The sequence below is a fragment of the Aspergillus nomiae genome, assembly GCF_001204775.2.
Source record: "Aspergillus nomiae NRRL 13137 chromosome Unknown contig00283, whole genome shotgun sequence".
NCBI lineage: Eukaryota > Fungi > Ascomycota > Eurotiomycetes > Eurotiales > Aspergillaceae > Aspergillus > Aspergillus nomiae.
The window spans coordinates 12,942-34,938 of NW_015378338.1; the positions used below are offsets into that span (position 1 = coordinate 12,942).

Below are 21,997 nucleotides of genomic sequence, written 5' to 3' on the forward strand. Positions count from 1 at the left end.
ACACCAATAGTATAGGGACATTACGCGCATGGGTGTGTGATCACGAAGGGGTCGAATGCAGGGTGTATCTCGTCACATTTGATCTACGTATCACCCGCTTATCACACCCGTGGGCGGCAAGTGGATGCACACCTGAGGATGATAAGGATGACCTGCAGTATTGTGCAACGGGCCGAGTATCGCATGGGCATGGAGAGTGAGAAGGGACGATAATGATGATTATTCGGTCTATGTATTAGATGGATATCGAAGTTTACTGAATGGAAATTTTTGATAAGTAACCGGTCGTAGAGTCATTCTTAACTCGGAAGGAAAAATTCTTTGGATTAAACCGCCACGGCGCGAAATAAAGGTCGGCTATTTTGAACAACCTTTCATCCCAAGCGACTCCGTTATTTTTTATAATAAGAAATCGGTCTTTCCAGCCTCCATGTGCGTCACAACATGATCATTGTGGAATATTCATGATAAGGTAGGGACAGTGAGAACAAGGTCGATCGGTTCGCCGTCCAAACAATCTCGCTGAAAGAAAACCGTTCGCGATCCCAACCCATCCCATCAAAGACACAAGCAACCAGCCGCGCAACGAGGTATCTAATATCCGTACTGAGCAAGCTGGCTCTTGGTCTGGTCGCTGACACCCGCCGACTTCTGGGCCTGGACGAGTTGGCGGCGAGCGGCCTTCTTGCGCTCGTAGTATGCACTGCTCTTGACCTTTCTGCGCTCCTCGAGTCTATAGTAGAAAAAAAATCCCGTTAGCCATGATCCAGCCACCCCTGTAGCGAAAATGCCTCCGCTATCCATTCTGGTATATCTAATACGCACCTGGCGACAACGTCCTGGTACTTCCAGCCAACCTCGTGGCTGAGACGGCCGACGGTGCAGTACTTGCGGCCGGGGCGGAGACGGAGGACACGGAGAGCCTGGGGAACAACGACACGCTTCTTCTTGTCATAGGGAGGAGGAACACCCTCGAAGACCTTCAGGCGCTCCATGGCAGCAGCACCACGGGCGGTCTTGTGGGGAATCATTCCGCGGACGGCCTTGTAGAAGATGCGAGAGGGAGCACGGAAGTGGAAGGGACCTGTGATCATTCAGCACAAGCCCACGGAGTTGCGTCGATTTTTCTGTCGGTTGCACTCACCACCGCGGGTAGGGTTGAAACGGGTCATCTTGCGAAGGTAGGCGTGGTACTTGACTAGATCCCGATATCCATGTCAGTCCGTCTGCACCAGTAACAATATCATATGCTGTTCCACCGCCATTTGCGTAATCCTTGTGTAGACTTCCTCCTCTTCGCCAACGCTTTCTTCCAATCGGCCAAACTTCCAAGAAAAACACAAGTAGAAAAGTGAATCGGGTCGGATAACGTACGCTTCGCGCGGAAGAACTCGCCGGAGATGTTGAGGGCTTCACACCTCACGACGACGATCTTCTGGCCATTGAGCAACTGCTTAGCGACAGTGCTGGCCAGACGACCAAGAAGGTGTCCCTTGCCGTCAATGACGACCTGCCAAAATCCATCACAAGTCAGCGATCACTGTAAACCCAAACAGAGTGTCTTTCCCTTCTCCTATATCTCTTCTCTTTTCCTCTCCGCATCCACGGCAATTCAATGTCTTCAAAAGATATATCACGAAGGTTTCCACCCGGGAAGCGACTGCATGTGAAAGGGGTGTACGCACGACTGGCTCGGTGGAGGACATCCTGCTCTTCTGTCACGAAAATATCCAGCGAAAGGAAGAGCGCTGCTCTAGGATACTCCCTTGGGATGTATGTTGTCGGCGGTTGTTGTCGTTGTGGGCAGGTTCTACGCACACAACGAAGTCGGATGAGTTCGCACGCTGGCTAAGCGAGGCTAATGTGCGGCTTGGGTAAGGTCGAATGAGGGCCCCAGCCCTAACTCCGGCCAATCCCGTTCGGCCCCATCACGTGATACACCCGGAGATTCCAGCCCCATCGGCCTCTGTTCAGACTTGATAGGCCCGCTCCACTATCATTTGCCCTTATCAGGGGGTTACCTTGTGGTTTTCAAGGCCGGTGATGTCAAAGATTAAGTGGTCGATAGTAGATGGTATCAATCATTCCGCACACTTATCGCTGCCCGCCCCGCAAGTACAATTGGGCGGAACTTGCAGTCGCCGAGCCGTTCAAGTCCCGTCTAGAGGCACTCCTTGAGCAAGCAATCACACAATGTTCCTTACTGTCTACACGGGTTACCTTGTAGAACTCTTATCTCATTTGCAATCTCTGGGGTGTACGGGGTCGCGCAATATAACTATGATAGGCGGTTGTTGATCTCTTGGTTGGACCTATAGACAAGCGCCTTCAACATTTTGCTTGAAGATTGACATGCTTCTAATTACCGGGACCTTATTTAAAACTCCAGTGCAGAAATGAAGATCACTGGGTCCGCTGACTAAGTAGAACTTGAGATCAATGACATTAGAATCACGTCGATTATTATTATTATTACTTATTATACTATACGTCTCGTTCATCGCGGCGTATTATACATATATCCACAAAGATTCCAAAGCAGAAGAAAATATGACCGGCTTTCGTTACAGCGTTGAGGTGAGATGTGAACAGGCAGTAAAAGGTGTCCCTGATTTATGCAATTCAGTACAGGGGCAATTTGGCGTCTCGCGTACCTCTCTCGATGACTTCTTCGATATTCCAGCGAGGAGGCTCAATTGTCTTCCTGCCTCCCTTGAGGTCTTCGTCGGAGGGAGGGTCCCTCAAACCGCCCGCAACACCGGTCGAGTATTTCAGCTCCAGGGCATCTCCTATCTCATCGCATACTCGCAGGATGCGGTCGAGGTCGTCCTTTGTGTGCGCAGCGGACACACAGAATCGGGCGCGAGAGAGCTCCAACGGGGTTGCCGGGTAGGTTACGACGACGACGGAGATCTTACGCCGTAACATTTCATGAGAAAAGGCTGGCATCTTGGCAGGGTTGTAGAGCATGAGAGGAACAATCGGTGAGTCGTCGTGCCCGTACACAATGAATCCGAGTCTCTTGAGTCCGAGTCTCAGATACCGGGAGTTGAAGGCCAGTCGCTGCACTCGTTCGATACCCTGGCCTGGGTGGAGGGGGTCCTCATCGGCAATGAGACGAAGGGAAGAATAGATCTGTGCCAAAACTGAAGGCGCCGGTGCCTCGCCAAAAACTTGACCGGCGTTTGTAACGCGCACTTTGTCAATGATCGCCTTATCAGCGGCAATGTAACCGCCATTGGCGCCAAAGGATTTAGTGAAAGTGCCCATGAGGATGTCGACCTCGGCAGGGTCAACCTTGAAGTAGTCACAGACACCACGTCCATGGGGTCCGACGGCACCGATCGAATGAGCCTCATCAACAAAGAGATGGAACTTGTATCGCTTCTTGAGCTCGAGGATCCTGGGAAGGTTGCACATGGTGCCTTCCATAGAGAAAAGACCCTCGACAGTGACAAGGATCTTCTTCCATGGTCGGTGTGTGCGTGGCTGGCCTTGGGAAATTGCTTCTCTCAGGCGCTTCTCAAGATCAGCCATGTTATTATGTGCGAAGACCTGAATAGCTGCACCCGAGAGACGGGCACCAAAACGAATAGACGCATGGTTGAGCTCATCTGACAGGATCAGGCAACCTCGTCCGACAAGAGCTGGGAAGATAGTGGCGTTGGTGACAAAGCCCATCGAGTAGACGACCGCAGATTCCTTTCCGACAAATCTAGCAATCTGATTTTCTACCTCGAGATGAAGCTTGGAGGTTCCCGCCTCGCTGCAAGATCCCGCCATACTGATACCATCCCGGCGAATAGTCTCCTCCGCGTAGTCAGAACAAGGCCCCTCGGACTGAGCGAACCCGAGATAGTTGTACGAACTCAAGTTTAGGGTATCGGTCGTCGTTCCCGTCAGCTGGAAATGGAGATTGTCCTCTGACGTCTGATCAAGCAAGGTGATATACCTGCCGGGCACACCCGTCGTAGGCCGTTCGAAGCAATCATTAATTCTCTGTTTAAGGCGCCTCGTGTAGAAGCTCTCGAAATCACTGTACAGCGAAGCGTATCCATTCTGAGGCCTCAAGTGACGATACGTATGCGATAGGAACCACTTGGCAAAGTAGTCATGAAAGTGACCCAAGAAAATGAGAACTAGGAAGCTGATATACGTCGTCAAGGCAATAAAGTACGGAGGTTCATCAAGCACCGGGTCCGGTATCTCGCCGCCCGGATGCTCACTTTTGTAAAGATGCGACGGATCCCCGAGCGGGCCGAATTCGGCATGCTGCTTCGCTAGCTTTCGAAGCTCAGCGGGATCCAATTCAGCGTAGTTGATCGCATCGGAGGGATTGCTGGACACCGCGCGGAGGGAGCCGACGGCCGTCAAGTTGTCGGACGGCAGCACCGCGGGATTAGTGCTGTTCGGTGTCTCATCTTTCGCTTGAGGTTTCTTTTTGCGATTCCAGCGAGGCATTGTGCCGAACAGCTTGTGGTGTGGTGATGGCACCCTCAGTCGGGGGAGGATAAGATGGCTGGCCCTTAGGGTGGAAAACTGCTGCCTGTTTGAGGAACGGGAGATCGCCTGTCTGACAGGAGAGAGAATGCAGTGGGATTTGAAGGTGGTCATGACTTAAGGCTACTTCGTCTCCACTATCGGAATCGCCGGCTCTCTCATGGTCACCATCCACCCGGAGTGATTGGCCCGCGGGGTCTAGACTGGGTCTGTCCGCTTTGTCTCCAGTGGCCAGATTTTTTCTGACGGTCGGCTTGGAGTCTTGGACCTCTCAAATTTGCTTGGAGACGTTCTTTTTATTAAGCTAGCTCAAAAGGGTGGTACAGATGTAGTACCTTATCGTTGGACCCATACTATGGAGTTGATCTCGTCCGAAGGATGATGTTATGGCCATCTCATTCAAGCATTGCCTGTGGGTCCCATGTTAATCGTCACTATCAAAAATCAGTCTCCTCATAGTTAATCCTTCGTCAATTGGCAAAGTGTTTTTGCTCACTACTTCTCATTCAACAATGGAAAAATGCGTCGCAAGACGCGCTTTGTCTGTGTCTCTGATACCCACGGCTACACCCCAGCGGAAGCCGGCTTCAAACTTCCAGCCGGCGACGTCCTCATCCACGCAGGCGACCTCACAAACCAAGGGAGCATAACCGAGCTGCGCAAAACCATCGACTGGGTGGCCGCGGCTGATTTCGAGGTCAAAATAGTCATATGTGGTTAGTCCGACGGCCCCAGACGCAAGCCTCAGCCCTGCACAGGCTATATTTACCACCTTTCAAAGAACTCAGCCTTGCTACGAAATTACTAAATCAGGTTAAATCCACAGGAAATCACGACATTACACTAGACCCAAACTTCTACGCCAAACACGGCCCCAAATTCCACAACCAGCGCCTAGAAGATCCCCAGAAATGCATCGAAGTCGTCACTGCATCGTCTTCGATCGTGTTCCTCAGGCACCAGTCAGCACTAGTCCGCTTGACCCGGCCCAACGGCCCAAACACCATCTTTAAAGTATTTGGATCACCCTTCTCCCAATCACCCGGGACCTGGGCATGGGGATACGAATCCGTCGACGCCGTTGCCCTCTGGAGCCGCATCCCATTGGACACCGATCTGGTTGTTACGCACACGCCGCCTCGTTCCCATTGCGACCGCCGAGCGACCGGTGGCTCCGTTGGGTGCGAGGCCCTGCGTCAGGCGCTGGGTCGAGTCCGCCCTTCCCTGGCGATCTGTGGCCATGTCCATGAGTCGCGAGGCTATGAGCGAGTACGATGGTCACTGTCGCGTCGACAAGCCCTGAGCAGGTTATTCGTGGGGCGTTGCCTGAACCGGGAAGTAAGAAGCAAAGTTTGATCGACCTGACGGGCAAGAAAGCGCAGCAACTGGAGAATGACGAATTCTTCTTCGACGAAGCGAAGCAGAATCAGGGTGCGCTTTTCCCTCCAACGCAGAATATCCTGATCCCCCCGTCTGCTGATGATGCCGAGGATTCTGCAACGTCATATCCTCGATTAAGACCAGACGAATGCCCAAGTGACCCACCGAACGATCGTTCGCGCCGACGAGAAACTTGTATCGTCAACGCGGCGATCATGGCGACGAGCTGGCCTCATCGCGGAGGAAAGCAATTCAATCCCCCCATCGTTGTGGACTTGGAGCTCCCTGTATGGCGAGAATAAAATTCCGTGAACAGGCCAACTGCTGCAAGATACATCGCCCAGTCCCAATTAATGCATCTACCCACTGACCGCGCCGCATCGGCAAAGGTTCTGAAACTTGTCCCTTTGTGTCGATTCCTCAAACTCATTCGAGACAACGCAGCGATTGGCTTCCCAGTGCTGCCCGTCTGGTAGCAGATAGCTTGAGCTTTGACCTGTCCTTGACGTATGGCTCGCTCTCTGGATCGAGGTAGCATGCACGACTGCCTTGGAACAAAGGGCGAACTACTCTTTCTTGTGCAATTACCTTCCTGCCTGATAGTGTAGTGGGAGGTTGTTTGTTTTTGTGTATTACATCATGGAGGGGACTGTTACATGGGGATAGGCACGGGTATGCAACCGGTGCATTAAGTTGGCTGGAGTCTCACCCTTCCCTGTGCCATATCGTCACTGAGGTATATACCTAAACCGAGACTGACCCCCTAGGTACCAACATTTCCTTTTCTAAGAAAAGAAAAACAAAAAAGAAATCAAATACTAGAACAATAAAAATGAAGAGGACAAAGCATAGCCACTGAAATTACTCGCCACAGCCTAGCTTCCAACTTATGCGCGAAATAACCTCACATCCAACACCTTGACAATGTAGCACAAGATAAACAAAGAAGAGCAACTTCCGGAGGCAGGGAAATAACCGAGTCATCTGCACTCGAGGCATTTCACCTGTCAAGCAGTGATGGTCGTGACTAAATCAGCCACAGGATGTCTAATCGACCCATGGCTAGAAGCTGGATAACACCATTTTGGATCGTTAGCATAAACGTGGGATCCTTGACTACCTTAATCCTACTCAGTACTCTGGGCTGGATCGCATCCGACTTAATGAGGGGTTGCTAACCAGCAGGGATGCATTGCCCCGGAGACCTGTTCTTTGTTCTTCGTAGACGAAACTTGACTGCTCGATCAGGGAGGAATAATTTTCACGTTGTAACAGATGTCTTTCCTAAGGCAATAATGCCCATGCACTATCGTAGAGGGACTTTGTCCCCACTGAATGGGTTGTTTGGGGTGGATGAAGGTAACTAGTAAAGAGGGGTGTTGTCCCAAATTGCAGCGTTAGTCACACCATACGGTAAACTGATACCATGGAATGGGCGTACCCAGTACAGTTACATGGGGCGCCACCTGGCGCTTTGGCGCGTTAACCCTGAATATTTCCGTTGTTCACAAGACCATTAGTGAAATGGGGCCAGTGGAGTCGATCTCTAGCCGCCGACTGGTTATCTTGATAAGATCCAAAATGTCCTTGGTACTAGTTCCGACAACATCATTGGTACGGTGACAGTATTGATACCGATCAGGGCGACGATGATCGCACGAAACTCACCATCACACTCCCACGAGGCACGAAGAAAACGAACATTCTCCACCCCCCACATCAGGTTATGTATCCGATAACGTAAGCCAGTCAGATACGCCGATCACCCGGATCAGCAGCACTGTCCAACACGACGGCTTCAGGCCAGGCTCGGTCATCAGGAATGGATGGTGGTCGGTCGGTGAGCGGAAGACAGATCAATTGTGCATCGGAACAACAACCCGTTGCTTCATCTCCTGCACTGTTCTAAGCGTGAAGAATGGGTGACCAATGATTCCTCGAAATGAAAGCTACAATCTAGCCGGTTTACTCTGGATAAGGTTTCAGCATCATTCTTATGTTAGGTAGGTACTTCCATCAAAGAGCTTGGGGGATCTACACCGTCTGAAGGCCCAGAAAACCTAGGGTCATCATTGGATGCGCTCGCTCGGGGAAATGAAGCAGAAACGAGCCTAATGTCGGGACAATCATTGCATGAAGAGCGACTGAGCTGGTTGGACGCTCTGTGCAACAGGCTCCATGTGCAGATGACTGCAGCCAGGGGCCCAATTACGCATTTCGAGAAGGATCTCTTTCGCAAGGCTTTGGCGGCCTGTGCCACAATCATGGACCGGGAAGTAAAGGTAGTCTGACAGCTATCGTATAGTCAGATTGGCGGAAGCATCCCAGAGATCGAGTGATGAATAATAGCTACATTACGATTCTGGTTCGTTGGCTCGGTTGGTCTCACCGTTGGTAAAACAAAGTGATAGATCGACATTTGACACGGTGCGATGCCTTTGCCGCTAGAGCTTTGTGATGGAGGTAAAATCTTGTGACAACATAGCCGCCGAGTAAGGAGCACTGGCTTGCCTGCACTCTAGCATCGTATTCTCTCTCTCCAGAGAAAAGATCGATACGGCTGTACCTACTCTGTAGATTTATCAGTCATATCAATTACGTGATGTACCATTTCTTCGCTGCGGACCCTGCCGGGCTTGACCCATGGGACGGTTTCACGCGAGCCTGGGTTCGGATCGTGTGGCTATAACCGTGGATACCCCTCCAGGCACGAAGTATGTACGTACGTACAGCGTTGTCTGGGGAGAGAAGGGGGTGGGCAACGCTGCATAGAACCGAGAAAACCTTCGGCGCCATAAAATGAACATTCCCCACATCGGTTGACATGCAAGCTGTAGGGAATGATGAAAAGGGGAAAGCAGAGAAATGACCCTGAGCCAATTCGCAACTGCAGAAGCCGCAGCATGATCCATGATCCCTGGTGAGGCGGACCGGATGGAGTTGCATGGAAACCATGTACGATGATTGGACAGTATTCCCCTCCCGGTGAAGGCAGCAGAAAATGGGGGCGCCGCAGCCTATAGGAAAAGAGGTTTGACAGCGAAGTGGTGTGTCCATCCCTGGATCCAAATGCAACTAAGGTGTAAGTCACAACGAGTCAGCGTCACTGACTGGAGTCGCCTTTAGTGCGGGGTTTTCTCGTTGTCGTTGCCAATGAACCACCTTTTTTTTTTCACTGGTCGGCCCCGAGTTGGTGGTCAGAGTCAGGATGATCCAGGATTGATCCATCGAGAAGCGACGCAGAGGTTGTCGCATTATTTGATTAGTGTAAGTGCGTATGGGATGAGCATCCACCGTTGATCCGTGGAAAATCGAGAAGCATAGGTCAAATCAAATACGGGTGGGCAGACCGGACGGGTGACAGGACGACGGCCGTGCTCATCTGCCATCAGTCGAACGGTTTCGGCAAATTCAATGATCAGAAGAGAAGGTCAGGAATTCCTTTCTGTCCTGCAGACACATGTTCTTCGCGGGAGGCACTAAACCCCAGCGTGGCATTGAAACTAAGAATGGAAGGTGTCGTGACTCTCACACTCCTGGGCCAGACAAAGAGTAAGCCCTGCTTTTCTCTTGGGGCGAGTGAGAACGCAAGGATGTATGATGGATCAAACGCGATGACCTAGGTGTAGTACTTCCGAAAAGGGTGATAGGTGAAATCTGCCAGGTGGTTGTCAAACAGTATTACACTTGAAGCCTCTCGACCCTCCTATGAGATTACTTTATCCGGAGGTGGACGTTCTGAGAGTTTTCCCACTGGGTATTTGTATCGCCATCAGATCCGCATCTCAGCTCTACTACGATAACCACTCCTCTCCATGAGGTATTTGATCTTCAGATCGATCCAATTCCAAAAATTGCTCACTTATGAAACCGTATCATTCATCGCTGCCTTGAGATAGATTCAGAATCATTGATTGATTCTATAGAACAATTGTCTATTGACCGCTCTTTATAACTACCGGGCATTGACCATTCCCATTGTTGTTGCATTCGATATTTCTTCTTGGTATTATTATTATTTTGATTTTGGATCCTTTTTCTTATTACTATTTGACCAACATCACAAGTGCAATCCTTCTACTCTCTTTGACCCCAATTCTCTCACATCTTAAACAAAAGCGGGCCTTAAAACGTGTCGTGGGAAAGGGCGTCTCCATAATATTACCTTCTGTTGCTCCGCCTACCAATTCATTCCATTCACCGCTACTGCGGAACCCAACTGTGAACATCAGAGTACCTGACGCAGGGAGGAGAATATTCTGAAAGAAGAACAGCAAAAAGAAAAGAAAGGCAGAAAAAGATAAAAAAAAGAAAAGAAAAGAAAAGAAAAGAAGTACCGAGTAAGGAACAAGCCGATTTATTACTGCCTTTCTCCCCATTGTTGCCCGAAACCGCCGTACAGAGAGATATACTGGACAACATCAAGTCGAGAGTACAGTACAACAGGTGGGATTGACGTTGGGTGGCATCATTGAGCATCACCCCGTGACTTCCGATGCAATTTTCTCCATCATTATCGCTCATTATCACTCAGCCCTGACTCAACGTGGTGCCAGTTCATCTCATTGCATCCGTCCGAACTACTATTCCTTTCTTGTTGCTTCTATCTTTCAACGCTGTTCTACTTTTAGAGTATCGTGGCGCAGTGTCCTTGGACCTGACTGAGCCTTTGGGGGGGGTTTTTCCATTGGTTTATTTTTTATTATTATTATTTCGATTATTATTTCTAATTATTCTGGATTTTTCCCTATTTGCCCCTCGGCTTGCCTCTCCCGCAAGGGAAAACCAGAGACTCTGATACGGTGGAACCCGTCTGTTGGTACCGTACGTTACCGATCTTGGTGAAAGTTTACCTTGCAACCAAAACAACAATCCAATCGCTGTGCCTGGGAATTGCCGGTCCCATTTTTGCCTCTTGGTTCCTGGGCTGACGGCCAGTGCTTCACGTTACTTAGTACTTACTTGTTCCGCTCCCTCTCTCCGTTTTCTTCCTGAGTCTCCCCCCTTACTGTGTCTTCTATCATCAAACTGTCACATTGCATGGTTGTTGTCTTGCCTATGATCTGCTAATCAACTTCTCTTGCTTCGCCGGCATTCTCGATGAATTGGTCATAGTCAATATTGACGATGAACTGATTATCACGAGCAACCCACGTCACTTCTATTCATTCATTCATTCAGCCCACACACTTCTGTTTTCCCAGGCACCTCCTATTTATGCCCAGACTTGGTGTGCAACGCCACCGTCCAGCAACGCTAAACGTATATTAACTCACATACGCATTAACTCCGATTTCGATTTCACCCCGCACATACACCCCCTCTTCAATTCAACCATCATCTATCCATACCCCTTTCCAACGAGATAAGTCTGAATGATCAATTTATGCCTTCATTGAATTGTCCAAATCATGTCGTCCACACCAGAGTTCGATCCATATGCTGTTTTAGGCGTCCAGAAAGATGCGACCCTAGCAGATCTCAAAACCGCCCGCCGGGAACTTGCCTTCAAGCATCATCCAGATAAGGTTGGGAATAACTCATCAGAGATGTTCCAGAAAGTCCAGAAGGCCTTCGAGATCCTCTCGGATCCCACGGAGAGGCAAAAGTATGACCAGAAGGTTCGCATCAATGAGCTCCGACGGGAAATGGCGGCGCGTAACGCAACCGCGGGCGGTTCGGCGTCCTACGCCCAACGGGGAAGCACGGTCCGCGAGTATCGGGATGGACGCATCTATGAAGAGAGAACGCCGGCCGAGGTGTACGATGATGTCCGGTTTACAAGGGAATCGCGGTCGACGCCCCGCAAAAACGATGAGTTTGGGATGCGACAACGGACGAGAGCATCGGAGGAAAAGAAGAAGACTAAGAGCGTTCCTGTCAGCTCTCCCCGTCCATCGAAAGATACGGCACGCAGCAGCGCCAAAACGACCCACACGGACCGGGCCAAGTACCGTACCAAGGAACGGCGGCGGGAAGCTTACGAGAAGATGTATGCATCCTACGCCGGGTCCGAAGATGATGCCTCTGACTCGAGCGCATCATCAATCTGGGTACGTGTAAAGCGTCCATCGGCCCGGAGTCGGGAATCATCATCTCGGAAGACCAAGCCAGTGGAGTCTTCGCACCGCTCCGAGCGACGGTACGAGGAGGATTACTCTGACGAATGGGATAAACACGAGAAGCAATATTCCACAGCCGAAAACTACATTCGCCGCTCCAAAGGGACGCTCCCTGTGGAGCGTGAATCTAGACAACGTTCTTCTCGCTCCCCCAATCAACGTCGGGGCTATGAATCGGCGGATCCAGAGTCTTCCTCCTCCCGGCGCGCCGGTAGGTCAAAACGCTCCAAGGAGAGCGTGCGACCTGACAACTCCCGCCACGGCTCATATGAGGAGCTCGAGTCTTACGATCATCCATCCCGCAGTTATGAAGCCAAGGTCCCGCCCATGCCCACCGCCGCCACTGCTTCAGGGATGAAAGGCCCTTCGTCTGTCCGGCCTTCCCTCCAGCCCTCACGGTCCGCGACAGCTTCTTATTCCCGACCTAAACGGGAAGCTAGTAGTCGCTCGGATCCGGTACTCTTAGGCATGGTGTATTCTGACCCACCATCGCGCACTGCGAAGGTGAGAGGCGTGGATAAGACGGATTCAGGGTACTCAAGTCCGGGTACTCCGGAAATGGCGGTCGGGGAGAGCCCCCCCAAGATGTCGACTCGTTATAAGGTTTTTAACGACAAGCTTGTCAACGAGCCCGAGACCATTTTGGTAGAACCACCACACCCGTCTCCAAGACACTCCAGAACTTACTTGCCGCCTCAAGAGCGTCTGCCGCGCGCCCCACCGAAACCGGTTCGAAGTAGTACTTACGCTTACACCGCAGAGCCGTCCAAGCGTTACGAACAAGCCCGACCAGAGACCTCTAGGCAATCGTCCAGCAGACAATTGTTTGGAGAAGTCGACTACAGTCGTAACAAGGAGAAGGAGTTCAAATATGCCCGCGAAATTGGGCCGGACAAATATTCTCGCCATCACTACGACAGCTACCACCCACCACCTGTCGGAAGACGCCAGTCCACCTACTAGTACACCTAACGAACCCATAATAACGACAGTAACTCAATCTCAGATATTCATTGGAGCACAACACTTGGTACATTCAATTCTCAATTCTTCGTCTCTCTTTCAGTGGCCCAGAGCCTTTTACTAGCATTTAGGCGGCTCAATCGCAGTTGATATCAGAAATGCCCAATGATGTCCAACAATGTACCAGAATAACCTATGGGGAGTCTGCCAGCACTCAAAGACTGCCGACATATTTCTATTCTTCGCACATTATAAGATATCATCATGCCTTCACACCCAGAAACGGGCTAGGCTCTGATCCACTGAACCGCAGGCATATATCTGTTCGTTTATGACCACGATCCACATTTCTTGTTTTGCTATTACTACAATCATTTTTTTCTTATTAAATCATATCGGCGTACGGATGGGACACTGTGATGAGTATCAATCATCCATTTTATTTATCCAGGGAAATGTCGGAGTAAATGATGATTGACGATCATGACTGATGAATCAGGTTGGGGAGGTTTTGAACGCTTGGGAATTGGCACATAGCATATCAATTGTTTTATTCGCATGGACGCTTGTTCTCAAATTGGCTATTCATAGACTGTATTTGTTTTGATTTTCTTATTATCGTATATGTTAGATTTGTAGGTTTAATCCAGACCGAACACTTTTGGGTAAGCATAAGCACTAGTACTACCATATCTCATACCCCGCATTTATATATAACACGTAGAATATGTTGAATCTATGAGTATGTCCCCAACAAATCCAAAAACTGCCTGTATATTGTTGGTTAAGAATCAATTGAATCTATCCTCATTATAACCGAATGTAAATACATACAACTATCAAATTCTTCACCTGATTTTCACCCACAAACAAGCATTTACACGAAAATAGAACGGGCAACGGAGAAAAATTTGGTGATAAAGATGACGGGAAATCAACAGGGTATGAATGCATGACAGTTTTCCATCATTCTCGCTCAATTGAGCACATACGTATAGAGCCCCTAGCTTATACTCAAGAAGTTTCGTTTTTCTCCATGCGATTGGAGAGCACTTTCATTCAAAAAGGTAAATAACCATCTAGGTAACGGGGTGAAATGGAAAATGGGATGTGATATAATTAAGGTAGGGCGCTGGTTTGTCAATTGATGTCTTTGACGGGGTAAGGTGTGGGGGAGCCATCCTTTCTATGAAGATCGATCGGCTTACGGCTCGGTCCAGTCGACCTGGTCTGTCACGGGATCTGATCCGTCCTTGGAGTATGTGATACGCAGACGGAGGCGGAGTTTAGGTGGGAGGGCCTTGGGTATTGTTAGTATATCGAGAGGCGGGAGAGAATTGAGAACTTACTCCGTTTAGAGAGGCGACCTTCAGTAGTTGAATACCTTCATCCCCGGCCTCGAGATCGGGCTTGTTGATTGCGCTGAGTTGAAGCCGTTGGCTCTTGGGTACCGCGGCTTGCAATCCAACACCGGAGAAACTAGTGAAGTTCGAGGAGTTTCGGAAACGAGCCTGGATCTGTGCATTGCCGCCGCTGCCCCGCTGGACCTGCAAGGTCAGAGAAAGGTCGTTCTTATTGAATGCTGCATGGACAGGGGCTGCGGGTGCCGAGGGGGGAGGGGTGGATGCCGTAGGCGCGGCGGATCCAAGGCCTCCAAGGAGGTCCATAGACGAAGATGCCGGCTCAGCTGGACCGGCCGACGGGGTGTTTCCATTGGAGCCAAACAGATCCATGATGGCAGCTGTGTTGGACTGTGCTGGCTTCTGCGTCGGCTGGGGAGCAGGGGACGAGAGCCCAGAGTCCCCGCCGAGAATATCTGCCAGCAGGTCGGCTGTATTCTGGGACCCGTTGCCAATTGGGCTGGTCGCCGGAGCATCACCACCCATGAGGTCGAGAAGCATATCCTGCTCGGCCGGTTTGACGGCCTTCTTAGTCTTGTCCTTGAGGATTTTGCTCTGGCGTTTCTTTGCCGGAGCACCCAGGACCCTCTGTTCTTCACGAATCTCGGGAGGTGGCATACGTTCAAGAACACCCCGGCGAATCTGGTCGTAGCCGAAAAGATTGGTGTACTCGACAGCTCGTTGTTGAATTTCCACGCTCAAGTCGGCCGTCCGGCTATTCAGGAAGCGGCGGAGGCGCTCGACCTGAGCTGGGTCCGACATGCGCACGGTAAGCTTCATCGAAGCAGTGGTAATGTATTCGACCACCGTTTGTGTTGCATATGTACTGTTGAGAATATTGTTGAATAGATCAACGAGGTCACTTTCCTTGACCTCCTTGACCAGCTCCTCTTCTTCGTACTGACCGCCCTCAAGAAGGTTATCGCCGTACTCTCCAATGACCCAAGTGGCAGCAAGAGTAAGACCCTCCTGCGAGATATCTTCCTTCAACGACATGTAGAGCTTTTGCACGGAGTAGGTTTGCAATTCTGGTGTAGTAGCAATGAGACGCACAAAGGAAGATAAAATCTGCTCTTTGACATAGGCACCAGCCAATTTCAGGACTCGGAGGATCGTGTCGACATGCCAACGTTTGTTCGGCGCAAAGCGATCGGCAGCAATGCCGATCTGACTAGTCATCGCAGGCTTGAACTCGTTATCCGCGACCTCTAAGAAAGCAAGAAGCTCCCTGATGATGACACGGACGTTGCTCTCATTGATTAACATAAAGCTAAGGTCAAGGGCTCGTCTTCTGATACTGATATCGGGATCGCGGAGACACTCTAGGATGGTGTTGCGATGTCTCTGCACAGCGTTGGGCTCGATAGCGACAACCTTGTTCAGCGTATTAAGAGCAACATAACGAATGTTGTTGTCCTTATTGGTGAGGAATTTTCCGAGGATGTTGACGCCTAGAACTCTTAGGCCCGAGTCAGCCTCAATGTCAAGGATGGTGAGGACCGCCTCGTAGAGGATAGCGTTGCCGACGTTCTTTGTTGAATCAGTATTGGTAGCCACCTGGGCTAGAATGTCGTTAATCAGTTCGCTTGTTGCCGCGTCTCCTCTTCCTAGTACTCGAAGGAGACGTAAGATCTTGACCTGAAGGAAGGGATCTGTGATTCCAGAAACGTCATGTTCCGGGGCGTATCCGGAGGTTGTCAACCCCTTTAGAGCACGAACGAGGCTACCAGCCAGAGGTCGGAACATCTCAATCACGCCTTCCTGTCCTTCCTCGGCCTCCTCCGCTTCACACATGTCTATTACCAAAGTCAAACCGCATAGCAAAACACCATGGTTCCTGTCCGACAAGAGGGTTTTGGCCTTCTCGAAGAAATGCTCCTGCAGGTCTGGCACCTTACGACATATCCGCATAGCACACAGCGCCGCCTTCCTCCTGATATATGGATTTGCGGTAGAAAGAAGAGACTCGACTTCCGGGAACAGATCTCTGGACATCTCGACGGAGGCGATATTTCCTAGGGCGCAAAGGGCAAGCCCGACAATATATTGATTGGAATGGTTAAGATCACTGCGTTATATTAGTGGGAAAGATCCATAAAGCGCATTATCCATTCAATTTGTAACTTACTTCTTTAGCGAGTTTGTCACCAGCGTCAATACTTCTTGATTCTCATCTAGTAACAGCATAGTGCCCAGGTATCCCAATCGCTTGTCTGCGAAGCGGTGGGACGCCAGCAGTTTCAGGCATTCGATCTGACCGAAGTGCGTCCGCTCACCGAGGGTGAAAAGATAAAGTAATTTGGCAACATTGTTTCTCCTGTCAATGGGTATGAGATGTCGGTTCAGGTGAGGAATGCACAGATGGCTGACCGTATGCCCGAATCATGGCTCTCTTCCCTGAACGACGCACGAATGGCCGCGCTCTCTTTTTGAATCACCGCCCGTTCATCGGCGATTGTCTTAGCAGAACGTACATTTCGAATGAATTGCTTGACTATAAATTTTGGGCGGCGGAGAAAGAATTGTTAGCAACTAAGTTGCCAGGTAAGGGGATGCCATTGTGGGGGGTTTCCATTAGCAATGGACACGACTTACGGGATGTCATGGCGGCCACAGGGACCCCCAACGGGGTATCAAGAAGGATATGAATTAAAGGAGGACAAAAGAAGGAACGGGAAAGAAGAAAGCAATGCGAAGAAACCAGTCCACGCAACTCCAAGGCCAGATGAAAAGCGTCTAAACAATAAAAGTAGCAGCAACGGCGTCGGTAGGTTGAGCCTCGCCCGTCCTTTGCGACTTGTCCGTCTTGGCGCTTCCCCCCTTTGAGTCTAGGGCCCCTCGTGGGCTCCCCACGTGATCCGAAGAATGGATATCTAGATAGCCTGAAACTACAGGCCATCAACATTGAATTGTACCCTGTATCGTATTCGTATCGTTACCCTTCCGCACCGCCTTATAAGGTACGTACTTCGGCGGTACCGCGGTTCCGAGGCCCGGGATCAGGTGGACGGCATGACGTGAGGGCTTCCCAGTTACTCCGTACAGAAATAACTTTTCTTACTCAGAGGCTCTACGGCCCCCCATGATCTCCGTTCAATTTGCCTTGTTCTCTGCATAATTCGTTGCAAATGTTGGATGCCAATGGTATAGGAAACACTCGTCGCGGTCCGATGCCCGGCTGATACGCGACACCGACCATCTTCTCCCTTTTAAAATTGGTCCCTGCGCAAATCAGTCTGCCTTGTCGACAACTATTATTGATCAAGGATCCACCTTTTCCTGGATGTACAAGTGTCCTTCGAGACAATCCTTTCCATCTGTTCACCGAAACCTTGAGAGATTTTATATTTAGTTAGACTGTCCCTTCAGTGCTAAAGCTCTTCTACTAGTTCCACGGAACCAATGTGAGCAAAGTGTACATGACATGACATCTAGCACTCCTGACTCCGCGAGGATGTCTTCTGCAGTATCACAGAGCAATGGCTCCCCGATGTTACGGCCACGGGCCTTATTGAAGAAACTTGACGATTCTACCAATTTTTCCTTGGATAAAAGTTCTCTTGACTCGAGGTAAGTAAGACCGTTGAGCCCACTGCCATCTCCCTCGAGTCTAACGGCTGTATGGTAGTGGACGTTCAACCCCCGTCGCCGAAGATGCCCCTCCATCGATCCAGTCAATATCGCACGCCAGAAAGCAAGCTAGAGCCCGGAATCGACTGTTCTATACCATTGATTATATCCCCCGCGTATCTCACTTCGACCCGAAGAGCGACTATCATAACTTCCGCGGCTTCTTCACACTGTTTTGGATTGGGTTATTTATCATGGTGGCCACTACCGCGCTTCGGAATGTTAAGGACACCGGCTCCCCGCTACGGGTGAGAGTATGGAGTCTCCTGACAGCAAATGTCTGGGCAATGGGGTTCAGCGACCTCGCTATGGTGGTGAGTAGTGCAGCAGTCTTGCCGCTCCATCACCTTTACAGGAACAGTAGTGGATGGCTGCGATGGGGAAGAGGGGGCATGGTAGTACAAAGCATTTTTGAAGCGGCTTGGCTAGTCCTATGGATCAAGTGAGTCGATTTCTAAATTGCGCTTGAATTACAGAACTAATCAAACAATCAGTTGGCCATTTATGTTACGCTGGACTTGGACCGCGCAGGTATTCTTCACTCTGCATACCTTAACCTTTTTGATGAAGATACACTCTTATGCATTCTACAACGGGCATCTCAGCGAGACCGAGCGCCGCTTGTCCGCACTTGATAACCCTGGGTCAGCATCAATAGATGCAGCTGTGGATCGGTATCCTGACCCAGCACCCCGTCGGCCCCCTACGCAGCGGCATAGTAGCCACTCACGATCGGAATCGATCCAAGAACTCCGTGAGGATTTGGCGACCGAATTGACCTCGCCGCTAGGCCATGTCACATATCCGCAGAACCTTACACTCCCTAACTACGTCGACTTCGCTTTCTGCCCTACCCTCTGCTACGAGTTGGAATATCCTCGCAGCAAGGAGCGATCATGGGCAGAGATCGGCCTGAAAACGTGTGCCGTCTTTGGGTGTATATTCCTGTTGACCCTCACAAGTGAAGAGTTCATTCTCCCAGTCCTGAGCGAGGCCAATACCCAGTTGCATTTGAAACAGAGTGCAGCGGACAAAGCCTTGATCCTCGCGGAAACAATCAATATGCTTATGTTCCCCTTTATGATCACGTTTTTACTCGTCTTCCTGGTTATATTCGAATATGTGCTGGGTGCATTTGCGGAGATCACCTGTTTCGCCGATCGTCACTTCTACTCAGACTGGTGGAACTCATGCGATTGGTACGTGTACACATTTGATACATACTCATTACCGGATCTAACCAACTGACATTTTCCCCCAGGCTTGAATTCTCGCGCGAGTGGAATATCCCTGTCCATCACTTCCTCCGACGGCATGTCTATTTCCCCTCCAAGGCCCGCTTTTCTCAGTCCGTCGCCATGTTCATCACCTTCCTCGTGAGCTCTGTTGCCCACGAGTTAGTGATGAGCTGCATTACAAAGAAACTCCGCGGCTACGGATTCGTCGCTATGATGCTCCAATTGCCTCTTGTGGCCGTCCAGCAATCCAAGTACTTCCGGGGCAAGACGACCCTTAGAGTAAGCACCAACTACTCCCTACCGGACCAGAAAAACAAAGAAATAAATAAGAGAGAGAAATGGGCACGTCTAACCTATGCAATAGAATATTTTCTTCTGGCTGTCGATGATCTTTGGTCTTGCTTGTGTGAGTACACCATCCGCAACTTCTCTATTACTCAACTAATAAGTGTCTCTTGATAGATGTGTGCACTATACGTTCTCGTTTAGAAAAATACATCTATATCAGACCACAAGAGTACTTGATCTGTACTATATACGGGGCCTTGGCGATATAGATAGATATATAAACTCTGGCCTCAGATTGTATATTGAGCGGGCCCGTCCGTTTTGTATGGCTAGGATAGTGGCCTTCTACTTGTCATTTGTCTTTCATGCCAATGTTTCGTTGTGATTGGACTTAGATTCCTATGATGTTATAGTAGTTTATTTACGCTAGACCGGGCTGTGGCTCATTTTTTCCATTCCTCTACCTTTACCTTTCAGCGTTCATAGATAAGATCCAAGTACAAATGTATACAAAGTCCGAGAAAGCAAGCCAAGTTCATCTATATAAGATGAGACCATTCATAGAAACCAAAAGCCAAAGAGAATAAAGACGACTCGAAAGCCTGCAACGCCAATAGTTTATACCAACCATGCATCCAAAAGTAAGATAAGCAAGATAACGTGAGCCTAAGACATGGGTGTGGGGATGTTGAGATGCTAATAGCATGTCCCGTTCTCTAAATTTAGATATGCTCAATCGGTTCCTCTGGTAGCAGCAGTTCCCTCTCCCTCACTTCATGAGGAAGACATGCCTTGAGCGGTGGGCGTACAATGTCGTTAAAAAGGAAGGTTCCATACACGAGTAATGCGAACCCGGCTACCTGAAGCCATTTGAAGGATTCCCATCCGAGCGCCAACGAGACGAGCCAAATGAAGAGTGTTCGGCAAGTGTCAATTGTGCTACGAGATGTAGCGGAGACAGACCGGGTAACGGAGAGGCCGAAGAAATTGAAGCCACTGTTCAAGGAAAAAAGTTAGTGAATGCTTTTATGTTGTATCGACAGGTCTTAGCAGGGCAAAGGGAACGACCATACCCAATACTGATCATAATCAGGACACTGGAGATAGCGATAGCTCTGTTACTCGATACCTGATGCCATCCTTCCTTGACATCAAAGTATCCATAGCGGCCAGCTTCCGTGCGTCCCACGAACAGATATAAGATGATCGATCCGATGACAGTTACAGAGAAGCCGAAAACGCCTTCCCAGCCAACAACTTGGATAGGATCCATAGCATAGTGTTCCAAGATCCATTCTTCTAGCACGAATTGCGAGGCAGTAAAGATCTGGCTGCGGCGATAAGGAGAACACCGATAATGGCCTGAACTGCTTCAGGGGTCTTCGCAAGAGCGCGGGCTTGCATCGAGATGTGCGCTACAGCTGCCATGGCATCCTCTCGTGTGATATCGTGGTTCTGGCTGTCACCAAAGAGGGCACCTGCAAGGCCAACCAGTGCAACTCCCAGGACGACCACGAAAAGTGCAACCCATTGATAAAAATAAAGTTTCCGGTGGAGAAACAGAACACTGAAGAGCCCAACAAAGAGTACCAGCGCACCACGTGTCATTTGGTAGATGCTTGCTGCGACAAAGAGCAGACCGACGTTCATAAGTGTAGTGCCTGCAATGTCACAGCATGCTGGTGCAGCAAGTAGAAAGATCTTCCGGCCATGTAGCCGTATACGCTCGTCATGCGCGTGCGCAGGCTTTGTAGGGTCATTGGGGAACCCATCCCCCTCAACTGCATTATCCTCGACGCCATCATCGACGCCATCATTATCCGCGACAGGGTGATAGCCACCGACTAAAAGGGGGGATGATTGATTCGAAAAGCGCGGTGAGATGAATGCTTGGTAAATATATGAGAGTAGGACCACGAGCCAGCAACCCATTTCTCCAATGAACATCTGAATCCTATTGTAGAACCAAACCATAAGCCGATGCACGAGTCAGAAGATGATATAAAAACGCCTACGTTTGAATAACAGGCTGCTCAAAGAGATGGCGATCGCTAGGATCCTGAGAATCACAGTTTCGCACACATTGCATATCCTGTTCATGCAATTTAGCAGAAAGCAGACAACAGGCACTGGTAAGGGATCTAACCTGATACTTGTTGAGGATAGTATTGCAGACACCGGTCACGAGCATCATCGTGACCAGGAACGGAATCATTGCTTTGGTCGCCATGATTCCCGAAGGGGCACTACAATGCCCTAAACAGAATATGTCGAACCAAAGGGTCTCTCAGTCGTGGTGGAGAGACAGAAACCTGGCGGGCTGAGAGATAAGGACCCGTGTCTATCCGGGGGAGTCTTGGAAGCAGTAGACCAGATGCTCCTCTAGAAAACTCAGCGCTATAGCACAGAGTGAAGGATATAGTGTAGGAAGGCTTCTATTGACAGCCTATCTCGGAAATGACAATAGGGTTGTTGT

The 21,997-nt window shown here is 49.9% G+C and overlaps 7 protein-coding genes across 7 annotated transcripts; 3 read left to right on the forward strand and 4 right to left on the reverse strand.

Annotated features, from left to right (window-relative positions):
- Nucleotides 1–267: 267 nt before the first annotated feature.
- Nucleotides 268–1,819, reverse strand: ANOM_009090 (60S ribosomal protein uL13). Its single transcript, XM_015554346.1, has 5 exons — nt 1,686–1,819; nt 1,375–1,510; nt 1,145–1,198; nt 826–1,084; nt 268–733 (listed from the first exon to the last, which is right to left on the reverse strand). Exons 1-5 carry the CDS (start codon nt 1,704–1,706, stop codon nt 595–597), a joined length of 609 nt encoding a protein of 202 aa, XP_015404153.1. The 5' UTR covers nt 1,707–1,819; the 3' UTR covers nt 268–594.
- Nucleotides 1,820–2,622: 803 nt separating this feature from the next.
- Nucleotides 2,623–4,461, reverse strand: ANOM_009091 (putative serine palmitoyltransferase 1; the record flags this gene model as incomplete). The annotated part of the gene is made up of 1 exon (XM_015554347.1): nt 2,623–4,461. The coding sequence occupies one exon, from the start codon at nt 4,459–4,461 to the stop codon at nt 2,623–2,625; it is 1,839 nt and encodes a 612-aa protein (XP_015404152.1).
- A 559-nt stretch (nt 4,462–5,020) lies between these two features.
- Nucleotides 5,021–6,182, forward strand: ANOM_009092 (metallophosphatase domain-containing protein; the record flags this gene model as incomplete). The annotated part of the gene is made up of 3 exons (XM_015554348.1): nt 5,021–5,216; nt 5,327–5,769; nt 5,808–6,182. The coding sequence occupies 3 exons, from the start codon at nt 5,021–5,023 to the stop codon at nt 6,180–6,182; spliced, it is 1,014 nt and encodes a 337-aa protein (XP_015404151.1).
- Nucleotides 6,183–11,291: 5,109 nt separating this feature from the next.
- On the forward strand, nt 11,292–12,965 carry ANOM_009093 (DnaJ domain protein; the record flags this gene model as incomplete). Its single annotated transcript, XM_015554349.1, has 1 exon — nt 11,292–12,965. One exon carries the CDS (start codon nt 11,292–11,294, stop codon nt 12,963–12,965), a length of 1,674 nt encoding a protein of 557 aa, XP_015404150.1.
- Nucleotides 12,966–13,844: 879 nt separating this feature from the next.
- ANOM_009094 (AP-1 complex subunit gamma) lies at nt 13,845–17,047 on the reverse strand (the record flags this gene model as incomplete). The annotated part of the gene is made up of 5 exons (XM_015554350.1): nt 13,845–14,265; nt 14,315–16,433; nt 16,494–16,682; nt 16,736–16,859; nt 16,961–17,047. Coding segments are annotated over 5 exons (2,559 nt in total), but the record flags the coding sequence as incomplete, so codon positions are not given.
- Nucleotides 17,048–17,819: 772 nt separating this feature from the next.
- ANOM_009095 (putative sterol o-acyltransferase (APE2)) lies at nt 17,820–19,783 on the forward strand (the record flags this gene model as incomplete). The annotated part of the gene is made up of 6 exons (XM_015554351.1): nt 17,820–17,935; nt 17,994–18,437; nt 18,490–19,194; nt 19,257–19,512; nt 19,598–19,639; nt 19,696–19,783. The coding sequence occupies 6 exons, from the start codon at nt 17,820–17,822 to the stop codon at nt 19,720–19,722; spliced, it is 1,590 nt and encodes a 529-aa protein (XP_015404156.1). The 3' UTR covers nt 19,723–19,783.
- Nucleotides 19,784–19,979: 196 nt separating this feature from the next.
- ANOM_009096 (putative nucleotide-sugar transporter) lies at nt 19,980–21,995 on the reverse strand. Its single transcript, XM_015554352.1, has 5 exons — nt 21,668–21,995; nt 21,537–21,613; nt 20,874–21,475; nt 20,595–20,820; nt 19,980–20,517 (listed from the first exon to the last, which is right to left on the reverse strand). The coding sequence occupies exons 1-5, from the start codon at nt 21,749–21,751 to the stop codon at nt 20,244–20,246; spliced, it is 1,263 nt and encodes a 420-aa protein (XP_015404155.1). The 5' UTR covers nt 21,752–21,995; the 3' UTR covers nt 19,980–20,243.
- Nucleotides 21,996–21,997: the final 2 nt, after the last annotated feature.

Excerpts from the sequence above, each read along its gene's own strand:
- ANOM_009090 (XM_015554346.1), bottom strand. The coding sequence starts at position 1,706 with ATGTCCTCCACCGAGCCAGTC. Across the intron at positions 1,511-1,685 it reads TGTCCTCCACCGAGCCAGTC|GTCGTCATTGACGGCAAGGG; the intron begins GTGCGTACACCC and ends GGATTTTGGCAG. Across the intron at positions 1,199-1,374 it reads CGAGTTCTTCCGCGCGAAGC|TCAAGTACCACGCCTACCTT; the intron begins GTACGTTATCCG and ends ATCGGGATCTAG.
- ANOM_009096 (XM_015554352.1), bottom strand. The coding sequence starts at position 21,751 with ATGGCGACCAAAGCAATGATTCCGTTCCTGGTCACGATGATGCTCGTG. Across the intron at positions 20,821-20,873 it reads AGCAGTTCAGGCCATTATCG|AAGAATGGATCTTGGAACAC; the intron begins GTGTTCTCCTTA and ends AATTCGTGCTAG. Across the intron at positions 20,518-20,594 it reads CTGATTATGATCAGTATTGG|TGGCTTCAATTTCTTCGGCC; the intron begins GTATGGTCGTTC and ends TTCCTTGAACAG.